This window comes from Mycteria americana, chromosome 10 (genome assembly GCF_035582795.1).
Source record: "Mycteria americana isolate JAX WOST 10 ecotype Jacksonville Zoo and Gardens chromosome 10, USCA_MyAme_1.0, whole genome shotgun sequence".
Classification (NCBI taxonomy): Eukaryota; Metazoa; Chordata; class Aves; order Ciconiiformes; family Ciconiidae; genus Mycteria; species Mycteria americana.
Genome location: NC_134374.1, coordinates 4,123,201 through 4,144,890, shown reverse-complemented (window position 1 = coordinate 4,144,890; position 21,690 = coordinate 4,123,201). Strand labels below are relative to the sequence as shown.

At 36.8% G+C, this 21,690-nt stretch overlaps 1 protein-coding gene across 5 annotated transcripts in view; it reads right to left on the bottom strand.

Moving 5' to 3' along the window:
• Positions 1 to 21,690, bottom strand: part of MTM1 (myotubularin 1) — a 47,097-nt gene that overhangs the window by 6,393 nt on the left and 19,014 nt on the right. For all 5 annotated transcript variants that reach the window (XM_075512851.1, XM_075512847.1, XM_075512850.1 and 2 more), the window contains 6 exons: positions 12,823 to 12,906; positions 11,414 to 11,563; positions 9,402 to 9,590; positions 5,506 to 5,691; positions 4,246 to 4,452; positions 795 to 887 (listed from right to left, as the gene is read on the bottom strand). In XM_075512851.1, coding sequence (XP_075368966.1) covers positions 795 to 887; positions 4,246 to 4,452; positions 5,506 to 5,691; positions 9,402 to 9,590; positions 11,414 to 11,563; positions 12,823 to 12,906 — 909 coding nt within the window. The remainder of the gene's footprint in view (positions 1 to 794; positions 888 to 4,245; positions 4,453 to 5,505; positions 5,692 to 9,401; positions 9,591 to 11,413; positions 11,564 to 12,822; positions 12,907 to 21,690) is intronic.

Sequence of the window (21,690 nt, the reverse complement as noted above, 5' to 3'; positions counted from 1 at the left end):
GAGGCTAAAGGCAGCGTTTAGAAGCCTGAGTACATCTAGAAATAATTTTTAAGATAACACTTTCATATACTTTATAGCAGAGTAAGTGTTCAGATGGCATGAGGTGTTCAACTTTCTCAAACTAGTCACTGAAAAGAACTCTTCTCAAAATGTTCTAACTGCCTTTAATTTCTAAAAAGAGTAATAAAATACAGAATGGTTACAGTTACATTTTCACTAGCAAGACAGAATAAGACATCCATAGTGCACTCCTTATAGTGCAGCACCATACAGGGAAATAAGAGTTTAGCTCCTAATCCTTGACCCTAAACGGACTAAGTCTATGGCTTTGTTTCATTACTTATTGAAAATACAACGTTTAAATCACAGCACTCAACAGCTCCCAAGCTTCCTTTTCAAGCTTTGACAAAACAACATTTGTCCCTGTAGTTCAGGGGACAGCTTCACAAAAATGGTGAAATGAAACAACAGACCCAATTAAGATAGCTGGATGCAATTCCTGTAAAAGCATTCTGCTGGGTCTCTCAATGTGTTTCTGAGAAGCCCAAGGCATACCAGCCTTGCATACATAGCCAATGCCATATTAAGCAACATCACTACAGCTTGTATACCACTTTTAGAAATATGGTACAGAGATGGTATGGTTTAAAAGTAAATACACTCTTTTTGACTACAGTGTCAGAGCAGAGGGGTATGCTGTCCTCTTCAAATACTTCTTTTTTTAAATAAAGATATAGGTTTTTAATTCGGTAATCTCTTAACAATGTTACCTTCTGAAGAATGATTTAACATACCTGTTTAGACATCTGCCACACACAATCAATAAACTGGAGAAAGATGGGTGATCTGTCTGCATCAGCATGATTTTTATCACCGTGGCCTATTCTCTGAAATGAAGTAATACAGCCTCCTGTTAACCAAAACAGTCTATTTTATAGCCAATAGACAGTTTCTTATTTTGCACTAAAATATTAATGCTTCTGTAATAAAGCAACCTGTTCTTATGATTTCAAAATCAGTTCTTGCACCAAGGAGGAGAGATTCAGATACACAGAAATACTGCAAAGCTGTTCCAAAGATGTCTGCGAAAAATTCCAAAGTGATAACTGGCCTTGTTATAAAAACCTGCTAGTTATTGGACAAGCAGAATTGTTAACGCGTCCATTACTTTGCAAATAATCAAGACATATTTTGAACTATATTTATGTAATAAGTTTGTCAAAAGCCAAGTTATATTCTTTGTCTTCTTTTGTAATTTAAGTCACTGGAGAACCTGGATCATCAAACTATCCAGACAGATTCTCCTAACCCTTCTCCTTCCACACTTGAACCTAAAGATTCACCCTGAGGTAGACAGGGAACATGAGTGAGCTCAAAGAAATGTTCATGTTCTTGACAGAAAATTAATGCACATTTTTAAAGTTTGGGTGAGCCACTTATTCTGAGGAGTCCAAAGTGACAATCAAAGGAATTCTCCCCACAGACAAAAAGTAGGTTTGGTAAAAGCTGTTTCCTTCCTTTTCACATTGGATAGCTGAGGACAGATAAGAGGTTCAGGGAAAAGAGATTCTATTAACTCCATAATTCTGCTTGAATATACTTGCCTAGAGCAGGCAAAAGAAGAGCATGTATGTTGAACTAAGATGCTGTCTATCTGCCTGTAAGATAGCAGGCTTAATGTATTAAGGACGTGAAAAACGACAAAACCAGTACACTACTCCGTACAATGATTTGCAAGACAGTTTAAAATAATAGAATTGAATGGCAGGAAAGAGAGTGAGATGAGGGATTGTAGCTGAACTCAGTCAACAGTAGCAAATGACTAGAAAAGCACTATAGGGAAGACAAACAAATTGGCCTCCTTGCTCTCCAGTTTTCATGGTTTAAAATACGTGGCATCTGTTAACAGAGTCATACGTGTGTTCAGTAAGGAGTGAAAGTCCTTCCACTTTCACTATGGCTAGCAGTTTTAGGATGTTTGAGTATTTTCCATCTATAATTATGTCTATGTCTCATATTTCTTATATTAGAATGCACTATTAGAACGACATTCCACATAACATGCAATTTTATCATCTGGATAGTGTGCTAAGTTCACTATACATAGAAAGGCTGGGGTAGGGAATTCCTTTTCAACAAGGAAACTTATTGTGCGCTTCATTAGATAGCAAATACAGAGAGTAACTATTAAGTAGTTACTATTTAGCTATTTGTTATTAAAACATCCAAATTGCAACCCTGGTAACATGAAAACATGAAGCCTGCTCTAACCCAGACAGTATAAGAAACACCCTACTCTTCTCCAACTCCCCACTTGAGGGAAGGCATAACAACAATAGTTTCAGAGATGAGGTTCACGAAATGCTAACTGCACTGAAATGCCTAGTCCTCACTGTTTGTTTCAACAGTTCTATCAAATAATTACCAAACTAAAACAAAGCATGTATGATCAAAATATTTTCTGCTTGCATTATCAGTTTTTATTCTACAGAACACTCCAGAAAAGGACCACCACATAAGCTAAACAACCCATCAAATCAAAATACACAGTACTCCCAGAAAACAGCAGATGGCTAATAGGCGAGTGGCTTCAACCACTTCCAAAGATTACTACTTGAGTGAGCAAGTTAGGAAAATAAAATAGTAGTTTAAGCAAAAGCAAGCTATTTAAGTCACCCTTACTGCTGCTACATTGTCAGAGATGAACCAGTGGACTGAGCTAGTCATCTGGAAGGGGTATAAGAGTCCTACCTCACTAATAGGAGAAAAACATTACCTGTTGAGAGAGAAAAAACTCCTTTGATTACTCAAACTAAAATTAATGGTTTAATAAAAAGAAACAGATTATTCAAATTTATTCATAATGGTAAAGGACTCACAGCTCTCTCTTTTTAAGCTCTGTGTTAAACCATAACATATGTGCTAGACTACAAGTCTCCTAGTTATACAATCTAATTTTATCTGCATCATGACTATAACGTTTTTTAAAGATACAAAATAAAATATGAGAATAAAAAGGCAAGCCAGTGTTTTCCTGTGGCTGTACCAAGGCAGAATACTTCAAAGGTTTATATAACACATCACTACCAGCACACTACAGGTAAGTACACAAAAAACTGGACTACAGCAGATATCACTCCCAGCAATCAAAATGCAAATCTCCTAAGCCTCAAAGCACCTTTAGAATGTCAGATCAAAGACTGCCACAGCCTGCAAGCACACTTAAATGGTGAAGTGATTGATGCTGAGTAGCTATACATGAATTTCCAGATGACTGAGACACTCTTGCAAATGTAAAATGGGCATGAAGTACACATTTAGGTATATTTTTCCATGTCTTGATTTTTCCAGATTGCCTATTTTCCCAATTTTAGCAATATTAAGTAACATGTTTAGAATATTCCACTAGGAACAAATTGACTGTGCAAATACCTTCTACTGAAGGTGTGGAAACTTCTTACTGTGAATTACAAGGTTCAGCATCAACAAGTAACACTGTTGTAAGGCTCCCAACTTATGTTTACATATCCCAGCACACTCTCCCTGCTGTTCTCCTTCTCCAGGTTCCTCATATAGATTTCCTGGTTAAATGGTTAGCTGCCAAATTTAAGAGAAGTTCCACTAAGACTCTGAAAAGTTTCCTAACACAAACACCCTTGACTTTGCATCGTACATGGGTAGGATATTAAGGAATTGCTATAGACAATTTCTACTTTATCTTCTAAGCATCCAGAAGACAACTGAACGGAACTAGAGGCAGCATTACTAGTGAGAGCCTCTTGAGAGCTATTATGACAAGTTTAGAAAATTTGGGAAGAAGCATTCAAAACATCACTTAAGACATTGGCCAGACTCATTCATCTGCTTCTCATGACATTCAAAATAGTCCAAAGGGAGGGTGAGGGAGAAGCCTCATGTTCCAACCTTCTTCTGAAAAGTTTGGGAGGACATAATTTTTTGCCTTCTCATTTTATTTGCTCAATAACCACAGTAACCCTATCAACTTTGTGTTTTTAAAAGGGTGTAAAGGACAAAATATGAGTTCTCAGACAAAGAATAGCAAAAAAATATTAACCAAACAGGTCCAAAAACAACAGCTCTTCTCAGATTTACCTGGAAATGTTTTAAATCAGAATTCCAAAATAATGAAAAGAATTATCAAATCTTGACACAGTAAGTTTAACATTAAAAGCTTTTTAGAATGTTAATGTTGCATCATCCTTGCAATTATCTTCTAATTCTTACCGATGCAAATTTGTGTCCAAAGCTTATCCATTCTTTTTGCACTAGAACTTCAAAGCCTTCAACTGTTCTGTAGTAGCTGTCTAGCATCAACATGGCCAGCGATGTTAGCTGTGCTGTCCGGTCCCAGCCATCACTGCAGTGAACCACCACAGAGCTCCTTCCTGAGGATACCTTGTCTGCCACTTGAATAGCTCCTGTCAAGACAAGCTAGCAAAGAGGAACAGACACCAAACAACACAGATTAGTGTTATCATTCTAACAAAAATAATTTGATTTCTTTGTATCTACACAGTATCTAAATTGATACTGTTTCCATTAAAAGACCTAAAGAGCATGGTATAGTTAATTGGAAAAGAATTTTCTAGGAGATCAAGTAAATTTCTTGTATAAAAATAGAGAAACAGATTGGTTCCCTAATCCCTTAGTAAGATCTAATTCATCTCATAGCAAATTCTTAAAAAATGGGGCAGAAAACAGTAACCTTGATAAACCGAAGAACATAAGCTTCTTTTTTAAAGAAACAGAGGATTTGCCATAGGATATACTCTCTAAAAATTCTGTATTTCATTTGGCTCCTTTCTTTGAACTAAATTACTGAAATATCTCTGTTGTTGGAAAAAGGAACTTGTACCCTTCTAATATGCTTATTTTCCAAATATTAACTTAAAATGAAAATGTTATGAAGTAGGATTCATTATATAATACTCTAAATACTTTTGCACAGCTGTACTTGAAGCAAAAGGTCCAAAGGTCAACTAGTAAGAACACTGGTGAATTACCAGTTTAAGTATTTTATTTGTGCTACAAGATGAAAATTACAAAATTTACAAATAAATTCACAATATTTATTTACAAAACCATAATTCACAAAAGAGTCACATACATACTGACAACTAAAGTAATTACTAATCCTTCACAATGACAGTTATCTGTAGTCCTGTATTGCTAGAAACCAAAATAAATCAGTTCTCACACATGTAAAGACAATCAGACTAACAATGCATTCCTCTATTAAAGACTGACATTTGACTTGGGGCAGACAATAAATGTTGAATTTCACCTGCTGTTGCTTAGTAATGATAGCTCATAACATAGTCTAAAACTAGTTGGCAAAAAACCAACACTCAGTGATGCTGGGTTTTTTAGTTCAAGTAGTTCGATGTGTTCCATATCAGGACTATCTCAAAGTCTAGCAAAGAAAGCAAGTCTGATATGACAGATTTGGACAAATGTTATTTCAAACAAACAGCAAAAAGTTACCTTTATATGTTCTAACCAATGGGTTGATTCCAGACTCGACAACCAGTGTGATTCTTCCACATTAGGATAAACAATGTCCTTCAACTTCTTCAAAGATTCCCGCATTACATGAATATTATGAATGTCCAAGAAGAAAAGTTCTGCATTGGGATATGCATCTTCACCTTCATATCCTCCCCCAGTTGCCTACAAACAAGAGATCTAAAATTAACTTTAGTCATATATACACTGTTGTAGCAGCTTTTCAACAGAGCAAGAAGGGACTGAATTTTATTTATACTTTATTTTGTAGTTGGGCAATATACGATCTCAGTTGCTTGTTTAAAACATCAGTCTCAGATACAAGCTTTGGAGGGGCAAATGCTGGAGAAGAATACTTGGGGGCTTTCCCTTGTCCAAAGGGACAAAGTGTATTAAGTATAACACATGGCCAGAAAGACATTCAAGTTGCTCCAGCTAGCCTAATTCCTTTCAAAACCTCAAGGGAGTAACCTTAAAAGGGAAAATTAATTATTTTAGATTAACACTAAGAGGTTGTTTGTACTGTTGGGCCTGAAGACATTCAAATAGGATTGAACTAGCCAGGTAAGGGACAGTGGGCCGGCAGCACATCAGTCAGGACTCAGACTGCTTTGAGAATAAAAAGACATTTGTACCTTCCTCATTACTTTTGAGATTCATGGTGGAAACAGCTTTTCCTTGACCAACTGACATTACAATGTCAATATTTTTTTCTTCATTTATGTCCACTTTTCCCACCAAGGATTAAACAAACTCATGATTCTGAATACAAAAGAAATCAATGTACTTCCTAGACAGATTATTAAGGTTAAATTAAAATGTAAAGTACATCACACAAAACAGCAATTACTCATAACATACTAGATCACAACTTCCAGGGAATAAAATTGCTCTTTTTTTTTTTTCTGTACCAATTAGAAAGAAATTCAGTCAAAAGGATTTGTCTGTTTCTTTACACCACTAATTTAAAGAGAGCAAACCTCAGGTTTATCAGTGCCAACTTGCTACAAAAAAAAAAAAAAATTAAAATTCTTTCTTGTGTTTAACCTGCCTAGTTATTTACTACTAAAATTGAACTGATATTGAAATAGATAAAAATGATAAAGTCTTTGGCCAAGTAAAATTAAATTTAAGAGTTCAGTTAAGAATAAGCTACATTTCATTTAAGAATTAAGTTCAACAATCTTAGATTCTGCCTCTAAGAAGTAAATTAGTAATAACATTAAAGTTTAAAGTAACTTTTCTAACATTAAATTTTATTGCTGAAGACTAAACACGTATTTAGATCGTTAAGAAATTAAAGAGTCACATAAGTAGAAAGTCTCTTCTACTGCTGTGCTCTCCAAACATTTAATCACCACCACAGCAGAGGATGTGCCTGGTCACAAAAGGAAATGGAAAAACCACACATATTTTAGGACACAGCACCACTGATGAGGTTTTCCGAAGATAGCTGCAAAATCACAGCATTTCCTGTAGACAGCAAAAACATGCCATGCCATGAATTGTGATAAATAAATTTTGTCTTTATAAGCCATTACAGCCACCAACTACACATCAGACAACAACCTAAAGTACGGTATGGCCTTTCCCCACTGGTACCACCTACATTTCTGTATAGTAGCACAGTATCTCTATTCTATGCTCTCTATCTCCTTCCTCAGATGTGGGGGTATTCTCAGAGCTGCCAGGCTCTGCACTAAAAGAAGTAATGATCGTATTTTTCTCTTTCCTTTGAGTATTATGAAGTCCTGGTGAGGAGTGATTGTAATTTTAGCATCAGGGCTGCTGCAACTTCTACTGACTGTGTGGTCTTGACCTACGTACAAAGAACACAGGAATGCATGAGTAGTGTAGCCCAAGATTTTGCTTATACTAATCTTCACAGCTGTTCAAGAAAACTTTTTTCAGTGCAGATCAACGCTGGCTTGCACTCTGTATGTCATTGTCTCTCAGACCCAGAAACGCACACTACTGCTTTTACTGCTGTGATTGAGAATTTCATATTTAGAAATACCAGGAGTTAATTAAAACACATGAGTGAAATACATAGACCATTTTAAAAAGCTGAAAACTGTGCTTCATACTTCAATAACTATGTGTATATAAGGTTTGGGCATAATACATCTTTGAAACAAATGGGGTAAAAATCTGAGTTTGTCCAAGAACTGGGGAAAAATTTAAGTTAATGTAAGAATTTAGATTCCTTGCACAAAGCAAACAGAAGGATTACATGTTTTATTCACCCATATAATTCAGTGTGCAGAGGATAATGCAATTTGTAGAGTAAAATGCAAGCAATTGAGGAAGACCCTCAAAATATGAACCATCAGGTTAAAACCTAGCCAAACAGCCCCTAGGATCAAGTCTCTGAAAGAATGTGTGCTATACAAAAAAAAAAAAAAAAGCAGCCTTATTTCTTGCTTAATAAATTATATTCTCTATTATAGAGAAGAGGGCTGTAAAGGTACAGATGCATGCATTTAAGTTGCACAGAGCAAACACTAACATTATTGTCCCTCTTGAATTCTGAAGCAACTTAACATTTGTTACATATAAACCTCCTATACACAACTAAGTTTTACCATTTCATATTCCTTTCAGCACAAACATTGAAGAGGACTCATTCCACTAAATTAGTGTTCATTTTGTGCCAATAAAACTATTCAGAAGCTAGAATTCTTTCTCTCCCAGATAAGCACGCTCATCGTTTCACTAAGATCTCAAACCCTCTTGAGCTCATCTCTCTCATGCTCTTTGCTGTGCAGACACACAATTTCACTAGTAAGTACTGAAGAGCATATCCACTTCATTTGTGCTTGAAGTTCAGTGAGTAAGGGACTATCCTAGACATGGAGGGAGTGAAGTAGGTACATTCTCATATGAAGAAAGAATTAAACTTGTGTCCTTCACCACCTCTCCCTAACCAGGCTTTTCATATAAACATGGAGCACATCCATGTCTGCTGTGCTCTGTGCCAAACACAACACTGACACACTGTGACCAGCATTATCTGAGTATGCCTGAACAACGTGGTCCTCATCAGAGGTGAGGGGGGCAGGGGGGCAATCAAGGCACAGGGACACCTTTTCTTCTTGAAAGGTTGGACCAGATGGTCTTTCTAGGTCCCTTCCAATCTGGGCTGCTCTATGATTCTGGTCCCATTTAGGCTTTGATCGTGGATTAGCAAAGAAATGGTCACTTTGGCAGATGGAAACACTACTTCTGTTACTGCACTTACCAACTACAGGGACCTAGGGAAGAACAGGCATCTAGGTATCCAAGATCATACCCATACTGCTGTTTAGAGTGCAAACCCCCAAACCGACTTATTCATCACTTTCTCTTTATTTGCTGGATGCCTGGATAGGTCTGAAGTGGTTCATGTAATGGTTAGGAAGAACCAAACAAAGGATGCCTGTCAGTGGGCTTGGCTTTATGCACACAGCCTTTCCAGCACAGAATTTTCGCAGAGGATATGAAGTAGAACTGTGGATTGCACAGAGGTGGCATGTCATTCCAACAGAGAACATGCTCTACAGCTCAGCCTATATCTGCCTCACAGTGCAGAGTGTAGTCATATCTGATTTCAGTCCCATGCTAAGATCTGTGCTTGACTGGTAACCGACAGGGTAAAGCATGTCTGGAAATCCACATATAGTCCTGAAACCCTGCTTATGACCTGCTTTAGGCACTCATGTCCTTTCATGGCCTTGAGCTGCAGTATTTGATTATGTAAATATATATTTGATTATATACATTTATCTACAGTAAGATTACTACTGTTCCCAAAAACCTCCTCACAGAAAACTTCAAACTAAGTCTCCTCCCTACCTGCCCCCCCCCCCCAATAAGGCTATTAAGCATCTGTTTACCTTGTTTGCAACTGCATTGACATTGGGCCTAGCATCATAGATGGTCAGTTTTGAGATTTGCCCGTTAGCCTCCCTGATGATATCAAGATATCTTTCATCATCTTTATTCCGTTTGCCACTCATTCCAACAAGGGGTTGACTGCAGCGCATAATAACAGCTTGAGTCTCTGGATGAATCCATGACAGAACCTAGTGAAAAACACATCAGAAGAAATACATTCTATTAAAAAATTACAACTTTAAAATTTAAAGTTACATTCTTTAAAATAGATAATATGAAAATTAACATTTTTTATTTTATTTCTTCAAAAGATAATCCCCAGACATCTCAACTGCTTCCACTTTAGTCTCATAAAACTTAATAATAATAATCTTTAAAAGAGTTCATTCTCTTACATATTTAACTTACTGAAATTATACTTACCTATATAATCCATTGTATTTTAATATTTTCCTACAAGTCTTAGGTTGCACAAATAATTCTGAAAAGCGAACTGGAAACAAACATAGCAATGCCTGCTGAAACTAAGAAACAATTCAGAAGAATGAACTCATTGTAGAAACGGTGACTAAGATGCTCCAATTCTACAAGAACAACTTTTCCCTTTTTTTGGATAAGGAAGGAAAGTTGAACCTTTCTGCAGGATCTTGAATGTTCCCCCTTCTCTTTAAAGTACATTTTGTTCCTCAGCCCTCTTTACAAAGAGGACGCACTGGAACAGAGCGCATGCTGCCTTTGCTGTTCTTCTGAGCCAGAGGGGACTTACCACAAACAAGAGACAGTGAGCTGCCCAGGGAACAGATTGCAGTGCAAGAGATTAAAGATAAGCACCCCAAGAAGCAGGCAAAAACTCCAACTTCATCACTGAAGAATATTAAGAAACAGTATTCCCACCCAGTCTGAAAGTTGTGGGTTACAGAGTGAAAGAACATCAGAGTTAAAAAAAAAATCCTCAGAAAGTATTCACTCCTGAAATACAACCCTAAGTTGTATATCTAGAAACGAGACCTGTCAGTGTGTGTACGGCTGAGTATGATTGGTTATTTCCTGACAAGAATAAAATTACTATTACCAAGGAAATGACTCTCACTGTGCAGGCATACAAAAGCCCTGTCATGAATTTTGATATGACAGAGAAGATACAGCTAGGTTATAAGAACTGCATGCACACACTATATATTTAACATACATATTTTACATACATATGTGTGTAATGTATAGAGTAAATTTATAATTATAGGCCTAGCCTGTCAGTAAATACCATATCTAATAAAAGATTTATCATACCGAGTTTCACATCTGTTTGAAATTAACTGAGATTCAAGGCAGCTTTCTTATACTGGCTAAGAATCTAGCACCTCTTCTGAGTTTGCCAAATTGAAATATTAGTTAAAACAGATTGTATTGTGATAGAAATTAATATTTTCTATAGTGCCATAAAGAGCCAATACATAAAAATTCTCTTACCTCAAAGAATTTTAGTTACAGAAATATACTGAAAAGTCAAATGGGTTTATCTTAAACTCCACAGCCCAATTTAAAGGACTAAAAAGCTCAAGAATTTACTACAGAGACTATGCATGAAGTATTAGTTTAGGACTGACCATTGGAAGTACGTTTAAATGCCACATGGTTTGCTTACAGGAGGATAACATTTGCTATCACTTTTTATGTGCACCTATCCAACAGTAGTCAACAAACTAGTACAGATGGCAGTCTAAGGCTCATACTTCATTAAGAAAAGGGAATCTGCAATGCTGGCAGTCATTACTAGAAAAGTCAAGTTAAAACCAATGAAGTTGGAATGGGTGATTGTTGTGGGGGAAAAACGGAAATGTGGCTTGGCCCAGACACTAGTTTCAAGCAGTAAAAACCGCCAGCCAATCAAAACTATTTTGCTGTAACCATTTCCAAAAAAAGCATCCTCTGTGTTGTGTTCAGCAAAAAGTTGTTTGGATGCATACTTAAAACTAGCTACACTATAAGGTAACTTTCATCACATAATACTCACCGGGATTCTATTTCGGGACCTAAAGGCAGCAACTTTCTTGAGATCATCATCTGTTGCATTATATGGCACTACTAAGAGCGATGGATATGTGTCACACAGTCCGTAATGTTCATTAATAAAAGTTACTCGCCACCGTTCATTAGGCAGTCCCTAAAATGTAACACAAAGTTTTTCACGGTACTTTTGGCTGTGCAAACAATAAATCTACTCTTGAATTTTACATGACATTATGGCCACATGGTGGCAACAACCTACCAATTTAACCTAACTACAGTAGTGTTTCAAAACAACAGAAGAAAAAAGATTACAAGACCACACAAAACAGCTCACTGCTGATGGATTCACAGCCTTAAACAATTGCGGAGATGTCTCATATACTCTTACATACACAATTCTATTCTTAGAAGAAGTTTCAAAACAATGATTAAAACTAGTAGACATATTTCTTTAACTGTGGGATTGAGGAAAGAAAATTGCCTTCTCTCCTCCCTCAAAGCTCTGCCTTTCCATTTTGCCTGCTAAAAAGAGACTACAGTCCCGAGAAGACAGGGGAGGAAGTTTCATCTCAATCTTTCTTCCCTGTAGCCTCATACTACCTTCAGGTTTAAAATAAGATTCAGGGTACCTTTCTTATTGAGAAACAACAACTTTTAGTTGCAGTCTGCTCAGTAAGGCGTTTCACAAACAGTAGCCAGGAAACTGAGAAAAACTGATAAGCCCCCCACACATGCACAGTGGGGTTTGTGCGGGTGTTTGTATTTTACCTTTTTTGGGTCTTAGGCCTCTAAACCTTGAACCAAAAAAACTACGGAGGGGGGGAAAAAGAAAATCTAAGGAAATCCTTATTGATTGTTATTTAAATTGTTTTTAAAAACACGTCATATTTAAAGCAAAAATAAATTGTCTAAAAGACATTTTAAAATTAAGTATCTCATTCCCTTTCATTGACATTTTTCTAAAATCACCTAAAGAGCAAGGTAGAATACTAACAGACATATAAATAACTTCTGTAAAGCAACGTTGTTTCTAAAATAAGCTGCTTTTTTTTTTCCCCTTTCACTTCAGGAAGAAGTAGACCAAATCAAAGACCAAATAAAATCTACATTTAGGACACTGCAGTTACATATTTGGCACATTCTCCCCGCCCCCTGCTCACTTAACAGTGGCACATTGTAAGAGGTATCAATAACTTCCTTCAAAGAGCAAAGACTACCTTCCTGTGACATTCTAATTTTTTTAAAGGTTCCAGTGTTTTATTTCTCCTCTTCATTTTTTTCAAGTTGTATTTCCATCTTCTCCCATTCTCAGCTCCCCCCACAAAAGAGCTAAGAGAAACGTACAAACAATAATTCGTCTATATAAATTGTCAGATATGAAAGCACCAGGCAACTGCAACTTTAATAACTCACTTGTCTTCTGTATTCGGACATTGGATTGTACACCATCCATCCATTTTCAGAAAACTTTTCTTCATTTGCAAATGCAAAAAACCCCTGTGGAATGTAAAAGAAACTTATTACACCAAACTCTGACTGAAAGTGGCAAATATGAGGGCTCATCATCAGTTACACCCTAATGCCCGCCAGAAGATAGGACTGACTTTTCCATGCCAGCCTCATTCTCTCCATTTAAATCTGATATTTATAAGACTGTAAAGCAAAGAGCAAGAAGTAACAAACAATACAGATCTGCTAATGGAATAATGAAAACATGACAACAGTTAAAACAAGAAGTGACAAAATAATAAAAATTACAAAGCTTAAACTGTTGGATTTTTTTTACTGTCAGGAGGTTGAAATGTTTTAAAATCGTTTATATCAGTTTATTTCCCATATTTCACATCCTCAGCAAATAAACTACCGTCTTCTCACCAAAATTTCTCTAATATGTACAGCTACAATTACTACATAAAATATTAGACACTAAGTTGAAAGTGTAAAAAGGCTTTAATTGCTATTCATTGCGGTTAGGAAGCAGCTTGCTTTCTGCATCCCCTCCCCAACTGATCCTTACTAACAGAAATCGAGTTTACTGTAAAACTCCATGAAAATTTAAAAGTGCCATTGAAAATGAAACAAAATATGTTGTTAGTAGGTTACGCTACCTACTTTTCTCTTGCTTTGTTGCTCACTCTCAAGACTCATTTATACAACACAGAATCCTCACCCAGGATTCTGACAACTTCCTCATACCTTTTAGCTTCCTTCTCCTTTCAACCAATTCCAAGCGGGCTGTATTACCTAACTAACTGCATTTTTCCTTCGTTTGTTTTCAGTTTATGATGAAAGCAAAAGTAATGTTTATTTTAAGAACCTCCTTCACTGAGAAAATGTATTTTGGTGGCTTACGAATTCTTCAGATGCCAATTGGAGCATGAAACTAAGTTGTTTCAAAAAAAAAAAAAAAAAAAGAAAACGCAGAAGAGAATGCGTTGTCCTGAGCTAACTGAGCAACAGCAGCCAGAGCAGAAAGCATTCGAGAGCCCCTCATAGCTCATTTGTAACAAAAAAAGCTGAAAGTCTCCTAGCTATTCAAACACATTAAAAGAAGAAATTGAATGCTAAACTGAACATCCCAAATCTACACCATTTTCACAAGGGTAGACCTGAACTAAACAGAAATGCAGAAAACCTGGCAAGCCAAGAAAAAAAATCATGGTTCTAAGGTGCCATGATTATGCCTACAGAGGTAAGGCAATGCTTCATAAGTGCACCATAGGCCCAGATGGAGGTTTCTTTAGTTCTTATGAAGCCAGACCCTGACGGCTCAAGGCAATTCTGTTTAGCCCAATATGTTACAATGGTTTAAACAGCAAACAGCTCTAATCAAAACACAAAACTGAATCCCTCCAAAAGGAGGAGTTTTTTTCCTCATGTATTTCAAATCAACAAGTATTTTAAAGGGATGTTACTGCTCACACAAGATACTTTACCCCACTAGTTTTAGAAACTGGAATTTTAAATTAAATCAGTATTTTAGAGCAAGTACATTCATGGGCAAGTTTGCAGAAGTAAACAATGCATTCCCAAGCTGTGTTTTCTGAATGTCTTCACCATTTTTAAAGGGGTAGACCTTCAGTGTAAGTAAACATTACAGATTCTTTTGACTAAATAAACTGCTATCAAGTGGGATGGAGGGAGAGATGAAAAAAGGAAAAGGAAAGAGGTGGACATCAGCTGTATCAGAAAAAAAACCATTCCATTAGAAGCAAATACAAGTATCAGAAGTTAAGCAAAAAAACTGAAAAAGGTTGTTTATTTGTTTTAATTGCAAATAGTGATATTCCTGTTTTGCTGTATTCCTATCTAAAGCAGTAGATGCAACTGATTTTCTGAACTATTAATAAATGGCTACACACAAGAACCATCCCCTCCTCCCCAAAGGAATTTGCTATATCCCGAAGAGCAACTATGCTAAGAATTCAACAAGGAACCAGAAACGAAGGAGAATCTTTTAACAGTAGGAAACAGAAACACTGGAATCCTAACAGATCACTTAAAAGATGCCTCAAAGGCAGGAATATGTTAAAGTTGCTACTTACTGCAAGTTTCCTGGTGAGAACTTAAAAATTACCCAGCTTAAGCCCCGATAAGTAAAATACACATGAGTTTACTACAGTGCACTGTGATAGCTGTCACATAGAAGACGTTACTGATAAAAAATAAAAAAGGTGCTGCTCCAAACTAGAAATAAACAAATGGCCCCTAGGCTGTTCATGTTACCCACAAAATAATCCACAAGAAATCAGATAGAAAAGTGTATTTTGTTTTCACCTTTTAAAAACCAGGGTTAAATTCACTATGCATGAGGAGGAGATGGACAGAATCCTTTCTGAAAGAGCAGTGTCCTACTATGTACGGCATGTTTCACTTAAAACCCTTAGCTACAGCAGCTTTACCGCATCTGCTACAAAAGCTTTCAGTCACACAACCCACAACTATTAAAGCTGACAATTAAGCTTCACCAGTTCCGTTGACATTCCAGGTAGTGCAAATTCTTCCTATATTGCTCAAGAAAAAAAAAAAAATCATTAGTAGCATGGATCAACCAACAAAACCCTGAAGTCTAACAAATAACAGGACACTACAATGAATGCGATGGTCTATGGAGCAAAGCTTGGACTTAGATTTTTATATGAGCAATTCAGAGAAAACTCTTGAAACTCCAACAAGAACAGTATTTAAAAATGAACAGTATCTAAAAACCTGAAGACAAATTTATTTTTCTTCTGCAAGAGTTGACTAAATTATAACAAAAATTTATACACACACATTTATATGTGCACATTGTGTACAGACTGTACAGTTAATCTGGTTACTACTGAAAGTCTTACTCATTGTAGAAAAGAGATTAAAAATCTGAATCCCGCCCCCAATGGCCTTTCACTTAAGACTTGATATTTCAAGTCTTGAGATATTCTGTGAAGATGGCCTGAACTTTAGTCCAGGTTAAATGCTAGAGTCTGAAATACAGCAACATCCCCACCCTACCTTAGGCCCATCTCTCACAACAAAATATATGAAGCAATATACAAAGTTTCAAAGAGTTGAAATTCTTCCTTTTCCACTCTGACAATCATAGCATGGTTCCATTCAACAATATACAGTAATTCAATTATAATTCAATATATAGTAATTCAACAATATACAAGTAATTTCTCAACCTAAGATTTTTGTACTTTCACATCCACTTAAGCAGCTAATTAGATTAAAGTAAAATTTGTATCCCTCTATGTATTCCAACATGACACAGCAGAAAAGTCAGAGTAGGAGAACTCTATATACATTTATACTCATTTCATATAGTTCTATTTAATTTCAAACTACAGTTTAACTTCAGTGTACCAACCAACCCACATTTATAACATTTTACTACTAGGAATCATTCTTAAGCAAACATGAGATATGGCCTTGGGTACAATTGTATTCTCTTTCTTGTGTCAGTACAAGCCATATTTAGCACATGTTTGTACATTACTTTTATTTATTAGAAACAAAATGTGATAATGAGCAACCTGAAGTAATTTCTACTGAATAACATTTTTTGTAGAATTGGACCTTTTATTATCATGATGCACCAAATTGACAAACCCCATTATAGTGAACAAATCTATGTGATAAATACATATTTAGATCCCAGAAGGGTTTGTTATAGTTCAGGTAAGCTTCAAATCTGCACTAACGACTCACATATTTCCATTTTTGTCCTCAATAACCCAAGCTTACATTTTAAATGGAGTGCATTTGTATCTGTATGTCTTGATTAACTTAACATTGCTGAAGCTTTCACATCACAGTACACATAATCTGAATGCAATTCTACAGTGCAGCAGGCAAATGGGACAGAAAGAAATTATGGGAAGAAGAAAATTATGCCATTTACAATATATTCTGCATAGGTTCTCGTATCACTTGACTTAAGATTTGAGAGGTGCTATCTTAGTAAAAATACATGGCTTAGCTTTATGTGGATACAGGTTCCTTCATATTAGTGCCCCTCACATACACACACCTCATGTCAGGATGAAAACAGGGAAGCCACTTCACTGCCCATAGGCATTTAGTACAGACCAGTTGGGTGTATATTAGTATCCTTCAGAGTGCAGAGGAAGGTCGGAGAAGCAAACTACATGACCAGCTATAGGAATCGCATGACTCCACAAAGCAGAAAAGCCCTGTCAACCTCTCTCAGCACGTCATTATGCACACACGCAAGCCTTTCAAATACCAGAGTACAATAAAAAGTTGGCCAGTTCCGCTCCATGCCTTCTTCACACATCTTTCCTTCCTTCCACATCTATGGTACATCCCTGCTAAACCCTCCTTCTCCCCAAACAATACTTTAGGTACTCTGAGCCTCCACCCTAACCTCCACTCATTTCTTTCTTCACTTCACACACAAAATTCCATTCCCTTCTCTCATCATTAATCCTGCCTCTCCAACAAAAAGCACTTCTCCACAGCTCCTATTGCACCCAGCCTATTTTCCCAGGAATTAAATCAACTGCAGCTTCATTAGATGTGTTTAAATTCGACAACAATGGTTGGAAATTTAACAAAATAAAACCTACACAGAAGAGACATTCAGGTTCAGAACAATATTGCAGTAAAATGAAAGTGTGGTTTGGTTTTTTTTAATCATGAACAGGCTTTTTAAAATCATGAACATATAATCAGAAAGCATAACTGTGGTTTGTACAGGTATACCTGAGCCAACTCTAGATTAGTTTGGTTGGATACTGACTAAGTACAAGCAACAATACAAGTTTCAGGCAGCAAGCTTGAGCCTCCTCTCAGCCCTGAGACCAGCTAGCCGAAAGCCACTTGAATAAAGCGCAAGTTTACCTTAAGTTATACTGATTACTGGTTTTATCTCACATCTTGGGTTCAAAGAAGGATAGTTTGCAATCACTTCCCATGTACTGACCATATCTGTTCTAAGTTTGATGGAAATCAGTGCTGATTTCCATGTCTGATGGAAGCCCATCAATTCCTATTAGTCTATCAACTAATTAAAAATCAGTTTCAAATCCTTTTCAGCTGCCATTGGAAATAGAAGAAATCAAGGGAAGAATTAAAGAGGTAAGAAATAAAAAAAAGTTTAGTAAATCACCACTCAGAAAACTTATGGGGTGCAAGGCTTGTGACTGACCAATACCTGTAATTGGTAAAAACAAGTAAGACTTACAATACATCAGTTAAGATTTTTGCAAAAGCAAATTAAAGCCTCTTTGCATAGAATGGAAGTAGGGATTTCACTGCAGATCCATAGTCTAAAAGCAGAAGACTACTGCTTCACTTGAAGCAGAAGGCTACTACTTCACTTTAAAAAAAGACTTTCAAATCTTGTAACATTTTTGGTAAGCTACTTTTTATGCTTCGCTGTGCAAATAATTCTGTTTACTTCCTTGCAGGTGCTAACCCGCAATTTCACCACACACGGTCTCTTTTTCAGTCCTCCTACAGACTAAATGTTTGCCTTCAACATTCAATTTATCATAACCATTTTGCACACAAAAATAATATGCGATACACTGGTTGCTCACAACACAACGTAGTCCTGCGAGATAAAGCAGCTGCAACCTGACAATACAGTTTGGCAAACAGTCTATTTAAAAATAGTTATATATTTGCTCTATTTATGGAATCATAGTACAGAAATACATGTTCTACTTGTACATGAGCATATAACATATATACAATTTATTAAATATTTGACCAATCTTTATGCATTACAAAAGAAGCAGCAAAACCAGAATAAGGTGTTACACACATGCAAAGTCAATTGTTTTTTCTAACTTACTGGTTTATGCTTTTCATATATTATAAAATTACTAAGCTTTTACTCAGTGAAAAGGCTGTCAGTTTCTCAGCATGTTTAAAAATAAAGATATCATTACCCTTGCCTTTAATACGCCATTACTACCACTCAGCCAGTTACATCTTGCCTGTTCATCTACAAACTAAGATCAGACATTGTAGTATTTACATAATTAACTTCTGATCATTTGCGAATATGGTAACCTTACGCCATTATTGCACTGAGACTGACATAAGTCATTCAGAGAAGCCTTAAGTCAAGATATTTTTTGCAAAATCAAGTGCTCCATCAGATAGGCACCTATGCCAGGCCTCACTACCATCTAAAATCATCTTTGTAGATCCAATAGCAACACTGGCACAATCTGACTCTCAGACATTTTAAACTACCAGGATAACTAGCTACACTGGGAGTGGGAGAGGTCAAAGTCAGAGAGCATGACTACCAGTGTGTCTCATCAAAATTGGCATTCCCACAGAGCTATCATGGTTAGAAATAAATACGCATCATGCAGGTATTATGGTGGCGAATAATCTATAAAAATGATGATGTGTAGTTTCAAGATAAGATCAGGAAGTGAAGCAGCTGCTATGCAGAAACTAAACTACAGAGACTAAATATAGCTCATCTTTTGTGGGGTACTACAAACATTTAATTTTGGGGGGTTTGGTTTTGGGTGGTTTTTTTTTTTTTGAAAACACTTTCAGCAACCATTTTCTTTCAATTAGTATAAGTTTGCAAATGCAACAGAGGATTATGAATAGCAGCTGTTTGTTCCGTATCAACTAAGCTGTCAGTCAGACGACCTATCAGATTTTACATTATGTTATTGATTCAAGGAGATCTGAACCCAACCTGTGCTCAAACTGGAGAGACATGAGAATTAGCTTCTGGAAGTAAGCACGTAGGACAATGTTGAGACACTAACAAACAGTTGCGAACAGACCTGTGATTTATTATGGGCTCTCAAACACCGCTGTTGGGATGGTGATGGAGAAAAATCTTGAAAACAATAAGTACACTCAACTCAGAAATAATGTTTTGGGCTGTATTTACCATCCCTTTGTCTGAGAATGGAATAGCATGAAGAAAACAGAAGCAAGGCATCTCTAAAAGTACTTGTTTAGGATCAGCTCTAAAGATAGGGTTCCACTACAGATAAAAATCTGTAATGATCAGATTACAGAAAAAAAAAAATCAGATTTTTATCTGACTAAATGTAAAAATACAGCTAAAAATCAGGACAGTAAAGGTTTAGACCTTTACTGTCCTGATGATGCCTTCTTTCCACCGCAGAGCTGCACCAGCATCAGTGCTGCTGAACCAGCTGAAGATCAAGGATGCAGTTCCACAAGGTGGTCGGAGCAAAATTACCAGTTTAACACTGCCAAAAATAGGATATCCCTCTCTTTTCTCTCCTGCCTGCTCCCTGTTCCACTCACATGCCCTCTCTTGCACTGGTTCTGGTGCAGACTGATTTCAAACCAGGTCTCCTCAAATTATGAAAAGTGGCACAAGACTAACTCAGAAAACAGAATATTTTGTGCTGGGTAAGTGAGCTACATTGGCTTACTTAGTGATTATACAACTGTCAGTTTGGTATAAGAGGAATAAACCACCACATGGCTGGAATGTAGAGAGGAGGCCAGAGAAAAGCAAGAGCTCAGCATTTGAGTAGCAGAGGGTTACCGTCTTCACACAGCTGTCATGTGAAGCCACAGCACATTCTTTATGAAAGATGTCCCAGATCGAGCTGGCTGCATGGTCAGAGTGTTAGCATACGTTCAAAGTAGAAGGCAGGCATGCACAGCCCAGACATACTGTCATATTCAGACAGTGAAACCTCGATCTAAACCAGCCACTGAAAGAGGCAGTCCCATCATTCCTCTTCATTCACATCCACCCATAGATGCCCCGACGCCATCCTCACATTGGGCTAACAAGACTGAAGAAATGACTCAGGGTAAAGCTTTTTTTTTTTTCTCCTTGTTTAGCTTTAGTCCCTTTCAGTTCCCTATCTGGTTCATCATGCAGCCTCAAACTCATGCAGGGAAAACCAAGGCAGGAATGAACAACCAGGCAGAAACACCCACCTTTGGCAGGATCAATTTAAACCGCTTGCTGATATACTGTGAAAGCATACCAAAAATATCACACACTCACTTAACTCATTTTAAAGTTAAGGGCTCATTCACATTGTGACATTAGAAAATAAGGACAGGTGCAACTTCATGATATAGCATAGGCTCACTTTATTTCACTCCAAAGTAATCATAATTTCCAATGGTTACACCCTGCTCTCCAGACATAGGTAAGAGATATAAAGTACGGCTGTTCTCCATATTGTTACTATCTCCCAAGTTTTGTGCTTTACTGAATCCGAAGGCAAAATTACCTGTCTCGACTGAGCCTTTTGTTATTGAGCATAACTTTTATCGGCAAGTTACATTCAAAATGGGCCATAATGATGAGCTTTACTAGGCTCAACAGGTGCAACAAATAAAGCAGGAAGTGTACTACTCCACACATTACTCACTACCATCACTACACAGGAACACCAGGTCTTTTTGGATGACAAAACCTAATACAAGTCCACATCTCATCACCATGTTATTCAAGCCCTGTAGTTGGATTGGACACCATAAAAAAAAAAAAAATCCCACAAGGGACTCTAAGTCAGTTACAACTTAATTTGTCCACATTCACTACATGCAAATCGACACAGGTCCTCAATGTAAGGAAAAAAAAAAAATTCTTCACCATAAGAATGATTAAATATTGGATGAGATTGCCCAGAGACAGGATGGAATCTACCTTGCAGGAAATATTCAAGACTAGACTTGACTGTGCCCTGGCTAACCTAATGTAAGGCCTTACTTGCAAGAGAAGCCTGGACCAGATGATGTCCAGAAGCCCCTTTTGACCTAAACTTCTCTATAATTTGATATTTCTACATA